This window comes from Saccopteryx bilineata, chromosome 4, assembly GCF_036850765.1.
Source record: "Saccopteryx bilineata isolate mSacBil1 chromosome 4, mSacBil1_pri_phased_curated, whole genome shotgun sequence".
In the NCBI taxonomy this organism is placed as follows: Eukaryota; Metazoa; Chordata; class Mammalia; order Chiroptera; family Emballonuridae; genus Saccopteryx; species Saccopteryx bilineata.
Window position 1 is genome coordinate 149,492,436 of NC_089493.1, and position 8,063 is coordinate 149,500,498.

At 41.3% G+C, this 8,063-nt stretch overlaps 1 protein-coding gene across 1 annotated transcript; it reads left to right on the forward strand.

The window, feature by feature from the left end:
• Positions 1–784: 784 nt before the first annotated feature.
• CCDC71L (coiled-coil domain containing 71 like) lies at positions 785–6,945 on the forward strand. Its single transcript, XM_066272225.1, has one exon. The coding sequence runs from the start codon at positions 2,406–2,408 to the stop codon at positions 3,096–3,098; it is 693 nt and encodes a 230-aa protein (XP_066128322.1). The 5' UTR covers positions 785–2,405; the 3' UTR covers positions 3,099–6,945.
• Positions 6,946–8,063: the final 1,118 nt, after the last annotated feature.

Below are 8,063 nucleotides of genomic sequence, written 5' to 3' on the forward strand. Positions count from 1 at the left end.
GTTTTAAGTAAATTAAATGAGTATGTGATACAAAAAACTATTGAATACTGAGCAATTTGTTGAGATCTTTTATTTCCTGAAAACCAAAACTATATTGAAAAAAGATTTAACCTCACAATTGAAATAAATTCTGTAAGTTTGTGTGGATTCCTGGTATATATTTATGTGGTAAAAGACTTTTTAGTAGTTATAATGTGATTCACATGGAAGGGAGAAGATAACAATAGGAGAAGCCAGGAGTACACAAATTCTTCTTTTACCCCTTTCTTCCATTATGAAGTCCCTTTAATGTCCCACTGGCTTAATTATGTGAGGTTTTCTATGCCAATTTGCGGTAGCATTCCAATGGAAGTTATTCAAATTTTATATTACCATGTGTTCCTGGAAACACCAAGAACTAAATGTGATATAAAGAGTTATGATCTCATTTTTATATAAGGATTTAGAAAGCTGATAATTGCCTCCCTAGTCTTGTTCTGAGATTAGGGTGTGCTTTTCTAGGAAAATGATTTTCTCTTCAGAAAGTTACCATGATTTAGGTACATAGAGAACTGTTTTCCTATTTGGTTTTGTTATTGAAACTAAGCCAAAAAAATATCTGGTTCAAACAAAATGTTATCTGTAAATCCAATATAAAACACATAAAAATGGTTCAATTTGGGGTGACATGGAAGTAGACTCTGGAGTACAGCTGTCCCTTGGTTACTCCACATATGCATAATTTTCTGTTGAACTTTTTAGAGTCCCAAGAGCACAACTGAAAAGTCCTCAGTAAAATATAAAGGTCACCAGATTAGAAATCCAAAAACCTAAACTATAGTCTCAGTCTTACTATCAGCAAGCTGTGTTACTGAACCTCTGTGGGTCCAAATTTCCACATATGTAACAAGGAGATTGAACTAGATATCTTTCAGCTAAAATATTTGAGGGAACCATTAGCAACTGTGTGCAAAGCACAGAACTGTGCTTTATCAGTTCTCTACTGGAAAATAAGATGTTCACTCACTGAAGGATAAAATTTGCATGCCTACCTCAAAATTCTGAGTAGTAGATTATTTTAACCTTAAAAGTTTAAGGGACTTAAAGAGAAAATTGCGATATAAATTTAATTCTAAAATTGTCCTGCTTGAGCAATTTCAGTATATCTTTCTTTCTCAGTTCATTTTAAATTTCATCCATTCACTCATCAAACATAGCATCCACTATCTGACAGGCACTGAGCTAAGTACTAAGGATGAAAAAGACAACCAAAGAATGTCCACTACTCTATAAGTATTCATATTCCCCTCCCTTCAAATACAACAGGTAATGTGTTCTTTTCAACAGAACTTTTTTGATTGTCCATGATGCTGAATCTTTTCTAAATGAGAGATGATGATGCAAAAGGACATGTTAAAGCGAAATGAAAATGTTCTCATTTAGAAACAACTGTATATTTACAAACAAGGATATTTTAAATAGATGGCTTTGATGTAATTGATCTTCGATCAACCTGAGCAAATAGTATGCAGTTTTATAGAAATAAAAGGTTTTGTTTTCCCAATAAAAAGAGTATCTCTTAAATATGAAGATGGTTTCATTGTCCAGAAAGACATAATCTCATTGATGGCACCCCTAGAACCCAAATAGTTCTAGATTACCAGTGGTTGCTTGAAATGGATTGGGGCCAAAAGGAGAACCATTGGATGCAGTTGCCAAAAGAAGCTTCGAGGATTGAGGGGAATTGTGAAAGGCCTATTTCCTCTTGATTTAAACCTAAACTCCCTTGTGATACCATCAACAGCTTTTGGGCATTGCTCCCTTTGTTATTCAGACTGGTAGATCTCCCAGCTCAATCTACAAATACATACCTATTCATTCTGAGAGTGACTCTCCCCAGGGTGGAGCTGATGTCCACCCCCTGCTCTAGACATGGCACCCTTTCCAATACCAACCCAAAGGTTGACTCCGATTCCAGGGTCCATCCACTACCATCATCCACCTCAGCACCATTTTACAGGAACTGGCCTCTACACCATTACTCCCCGCCCCTCTTCTGAGAGCACCCAATGGGTGGAGTCAGGGCTGCGGTGGGAGGGGCCTGAGGCGGGCACATTTAAAAGGAGGCAGAGGGCGAAAGGAAGCGGGAGAAGAGAAGAAAGGGAAACCAGGGGGCGAGGCGACGTCCAATGACAAAGCCCACGGGTGGGCGCCGGCCGCCATCTTGTACCGGGCGGCAGGATCTTCACCCGCGTCCTCCGCCCTCGAAGGGGGAGGGGCGGCGGCAGCGGAGGCGAGAAAAGTAGCGAGAGACGCGCGGGGCGGAAGGCTCCTGCAGCGGCCGCCGCCGCGGAGCCGGACGCAGGAGAAGGCGGCGGCGGCGGCGGTGGGACCCGGCGAGCGCAGGCGGCCCCAAGCGGCCTCCGATGCGGCGCAACGTGAAGAGGCGGCGGCCCCCGGCGGCCCCGGCCTCGGCCTTCCGGGGCGGCGGCTTTAGGGCCGGAGTTGGGGCCGGGCTGGAAGCGCAGGAGAAGGTGGTGTACTCGCGGTCGCAGATGTCGCTGGCCGACACAACCAAGGCGCTGGGCGAAGCCTTCAAGCTCTTCATGCCCCGCAGCACGGAGTTCATGAGCTCGGACGCGGAGCTCTGGAGCTTCCTCTGCAGCTTCAAGCACCAGTTCTCCCCGCACATCCTACGCAGCAAGGACGTCTACGGCTACTCCTCCTGCCGGGCCCTGGTCCCCGACCCCCCAGGACCCCCCGCCACCCGCGGCCAGGCGCGCAGGCCGGCCCGGGGCTTGGCGGCCAGGAGGAGGCGCTGCGGAGCCCTGCCGTCCGCTGCCCGCAGGAAGAAACTGCCGCCGCCGCCCCCGCCGGTCCCCGAGGAGAGCCGCCCCGCGGACCCTGGGGCTCTCGGCCCTTCCTTCGGGGGTCGCACCCTCGAGGAGATCTGGAGAGCGGCCACCCCGACGCTAACCACCTTCCCCACCATCCGCGTCGGCGGCAACGTGTGGGGCGAGCGCAGCCTAGCGGCCGTGCGGCGCCGGGCGCGCCAGGTCCTGCGCGTGAACCTGGAACCCGTGGTGAGGCTCCGCCGCTTCCCGGTGCCTCGAATGTGAGACTCGGTCCCCGATCCTCGGACGGAGCTTCCGCCTGGAGGGATGAACAAGTGTCAGTCGAATGTTTACAGATCTGGCCAGGACTCCGTCCTCTAGTCTGCACTTTACGGGCGAAGAAGTCACCGGATGGTGTTCCCGGCCCTGCGCCCCTGGATGCGGCGCCGCCGTCCGGGACCCCCGGGCAGATGTGCTCTCTGCTGCCTCCTGGCACCGCGTCTGTGGAGGGAGGAGACTGCTAGACCCGCAGGAGAGGTCCTTTTTCTTCCTAACCCCAGATTGAGACGTCTCCAGGACTGTAGGGGCAGATCCGTTTTCTCTCCTTTGGACTGACTCTACCTCACTGGTCTGGAAGCCTTCCGAAGAAGTCATTATTTTTCCAAAGGAATTTGGTTTCGTGCTTGTGTGATAAGCCAGAATTCACTTGCTTTTTATACCCCTTTTCTCCGCTACCTTTTTTTTTTTTTTTTTGATGCCACCCCTCTTTCTAGACGAAAGATCAAACATGTTTTGTGGTGTTGCACTAGTTTGTGCTCAGGGTATTCTGAATCCCACTCGTTTCCTAATATGAACTGGATTCCATTGCTTTGACCAAGGATGTTTTTCTACGCTATACAAGCTTATGACTGTTAATAGTGCAAGGATTTGTATGGCTTTGAACTTCATGGGCTGGCTCAGTGATAACAAAGAGATGCAAAATACGACTGTTTAATTATTTTAGGGTGTTTTTGAAGATTTTATATTGAGATTTAAAGTTTATATATACTGAGCTCCTAAAGAAAATGGTAAAAACTCATAAATTTTGTTTAGGAAAAACTGACTTGTTAAACTTTTAAAAATTGAATAAAAATTAATGTGCATTGATACCACATGGCTTGTGATTTAAAAAAAATAAGTTTTATAAAAACCTGGTGTTGATTAAAGAGATAGATGGAATCCGATTGGGAATGATTTGGCCTCTTTGCTCTGGTGTAACATACAAATATAGGAATATTTCAAGGGTAATTTATTTTTAAATGGGAGTCCAGTAGGAGAAATGAATGTGTATAACTATTCTGATGAAAATGATAAACAGAATACCCATTAGAATCCTAAGAGCCGTATATGTTCTAAAGGGGTGGGGGCATTTCTTGGTATAAAAAACTGGTTGAAGTTAACTTTGGGCAAAATAAATCTTTTTTGCTTTTGTGTTGTCAAGAAATGCCCAGACTAACATTACCTCTTTTATAAACATCATGACAGTTTACCATTTTGTTCCACCAGTTTCCTTTTTTATCTTACTTCCATTTAAATTTATGTTTGCAGTTAGGAGTCTTTGATAACTGAAGACCACAGGGATCAAACAGGCTAGCCAAACAGAGTTCTGACCGGTTTTTTACACTTTTATAATAATGTTTATACCATATGGCCCAGTGTGTAATTCTTGATTATCCAAGTGCCTTTGGCCTTTGTGGCAGCAAAACTTGGTGGTTTTTAGCTAGTGATGCCACAGCCAGATTTTACTGCAATATCTGAAGGGTTAAGTAGTGTTTTTGTATCACTGTTATTTCCAATTCATTCTGCTATGGAGTGATCAGAACTGGGCTGGAAATTGATATATGTAATACTCAATATTAAGGTTTATTTCTGCTTGTCAGCTTCGTTAGAGAATAATAAGAGCTGCAATTTTGATGTGTTTTGGAATTTAAATGGCACAGCTTTCTGAAATGGTTTTTCTAAGTTTAATATTTAATTGTAGGAGCTTTGTGACTAATTTCAGTGTTTTTGTTTTGTTGAAAACACACGTACACGTGCATAATGTGTACATATATACATTATACATGTATATATATATATGACTATACCAGTTGCCTAGTAAGCATCATACTTTTTTATTCACTACTCAATGCATTGTTACAAACACTGTCACATGAATTAGTAAAAGTGAATAATTAGAAGATGGAGAGTGTTATATTACATTTGTGTGATAGGAAGCTTATCAATATTCTTTTGGTTATTAGCTTCCATTGCCAATTTCAATTATATAAGGTTTTCTCTTCACTCCCACACCCCTAAATTGTTAACTGTTTAAGCTAACTAGCACCTGAGAAAACGATTTGTATTCATACCACTTCAATACTGTAGTTTTCTAATAATTAAAAAAAAACCCAGTGGCCATATTAGAATATCATTTCAACATATAGCTCATTATATAGTTTCTCAGAAGATTTTGAAATTAGACTTAGCTCAGAAGATAACTGCTCAGCACAAAACAATCATTGACAACAAGCATTTATTGTAATTCAGATTCTTAACTTTTTTTCCTCATGCCTTGTTACTTTAGTGCACTTAAACTCACATAAATGCTTCTTTAGATTATCTGGGCTGCCTGATTTAGTTTGGATCTAATTGCCATCCTGAATTCAATGTTATTTATCTGGTTTATTAAAAATCCATGCCATTTCTAGTTGGTAAAATAAGATGTAAGAAAATTTTTTTTTTATTTTTGCCTAGTTTTCTTTAGCACAACCTGTTACAACTTCTAGAATGTGAAGATACAACTAATGCAGTTGATTAGTATGTTAATAAAACAGTGAAAATATTTTATGGGTACTTTTGGGCAGAATGTGAAAAGGAAGCTGGCATGATGGCCTTTACTGTGAGGCATCCATATACTGTCCTCTAATGTGAGTCTGTAGCTTAGCTTGTAAATAGTTTTTGTAAGAAATCCTATGATCTTGGCCCTGGCTGGTTGGCTCAGCGGTAGAGCGTCGGCCTGGCGTGCGGGGAACCCGGGTTCGATTCCCAGCCAGGGCACATAGGAGAAGCACCCATTTGCTTCTCCACCCCCACCCCCTCCTTCCTCTCTGTCTCTCTCTTCCCCTCCCGCAGCCAAGGCTCCATTGGAGCAGGGATGGCCCGGGCGCTGGGGATGGCTCCTTGGCTTCTGCCCCAGGCGCTAGAGTGGCTCTGGTCGCAGCAGAGCGATGCCCCGGAGGGGCAGAGCATCGCCCCCTGGTGGGCAGAGCGTCGCCCCCTGGTGGGCGTGCCGGGTGGATCCCGGTCGGGCGCATGCGGGAGTCTGTCTGACTGTCTCTCCCCGTTTCTAGCTTCAGAAAAATACAAAAAAAAAAAAAAAAAGAAATCCTATGATCTTTATTCATTCTTTTACCTTCACTTATATGTCATATCTCACAAGCAGAGGGGAGAAGCTAGTAGGAAGTGTATCACCGTGCTATGCTTTTATTTAACTTTTAACTCTTGAGTGCCTAAATGTGGTGATGGGCACCTCAAATAATTTTGAAATTCCTGATGTCATTTTTATTCTTCCTGTCAACCAACAACTTATCTTTCCATACTGAAACCAGTAATGTCCTGATTGTTGAAGCGAAGCTTCATTGTTGATAGTGCAAAGTGTCATTGTTGGGGTGTGTATTAATTTTGTCCAAGTTTGAGTACCCTGTGAACAAGTGTAACTTAAGTTGGTGGCTGACACCTTTTGATTTGCTATGTGCGAATCTTAAAACTCTTCAATAAAAAAAATTAAAATATTTGAATACAAAAATCTAAGCAATTTTGAACTCAAAGGTTTTTTGTTGTTTTAAGGGTTGCCACGGCATCCTTTAAATCCATGTTTCTTTGATGGACATATCTACATAATATTACTTTATCAACGTGTTTAAAATATTTCTTGATGAATTGTTATGTCAAGTGCATTAGAAGGCAATTATTTGTAATGGAACTGATTTTTTTGGACAGTTTGATGTGCATATGATTAAGATTTACAGTATGGTTGTACTTTGCTTTTTAATTTATTAACTGTAAATAAATTTTAGAGAATAGACTGGTTTTTCTAATGATGTTGAAAGTTTTTGAAGTGGGATTGTATGTTTACCTGTAAATTGGAATGCATTTTAATTTACAATGTGATAAATTGTGACTTTTTTGTGAACTTCAAACTCCTGGCAGTTTTGAGATATATGTTTCGTGGTGTGGAAATGAGTGAGTCTCCAGGACAATGCTTCATGCCTTAGCCCAAACAATTACCCTGTTTGTCAGCAGTAAGACTTTAGAAATGCATTAAAATTTAGTTTTGAGTTCTGACCCTAAGTCCCCTTGTGGTAGTGATAGAAAGTCTAAAGCTCACATTCTTTCATAGTTATAAAAGAAAGTAAGAGTGTTTCTTATGAGTAGCATTAGTCAGTGTTGTTTCACATAATTAGTAGAGCTAGAATTTTCATTATAGTCTAAAAGGTAGAAGTGGAATATTAACAAGGGTGGGATTCACAATATAATCTGAACTAGTGTTTGTACTTGATTTCCTATAAAAAATGGGGTTAGAATAGTGTAACAGATATGAGTCACAGTGCCTGGGATAGAAGTAAGGCTTTACTGTTTGCATTAGAATTCTAGATTAAAGTTCCATCAACTTTTAATGCCTTAGCTTCAAGTATCAAATGTGGTTAGTAGAAGGAACTCTTGGGTCATTCTTAAAAATTTGAGTCTTATCATCTTGATTTCTTCAAAAAAGATTTAAAATGTGCTTTTATGTGTTTTAAACTGAGATTTCTAGAAGTAATCGATTAACTGACCTGAGAACTTGCCAAATTTCCACACTTAAGTTTTCACTTGGAGTAAATTTAAGTTCAGTAAGGATTGATTAAAAAACCATGTTAATCTACATGTTCAGATCTAAATTGGAATTAATTTGTGTGAGGTTTGTACCTGCAGTGTTAAAGGAAACATGAATATAATAGTTATTTTTCAAACAAAAAATTATTACTGAAAGTAAAAATGATCCTATTCAAAGCATTAACACAATCATTTTTAGACTCTGGGTCTAAAACCTGTAATTTAGCTCTAATTGCTCTTAGCACAAAGAATAACAACATATTCTAATTTGATGAGGGAGCCCAAGTTGTAGTAGCTGAAATTGACACAAAAGAGTTTTCTTCAGTGGAAGGTATCCAGTAGTATGAAGCCGTAAAC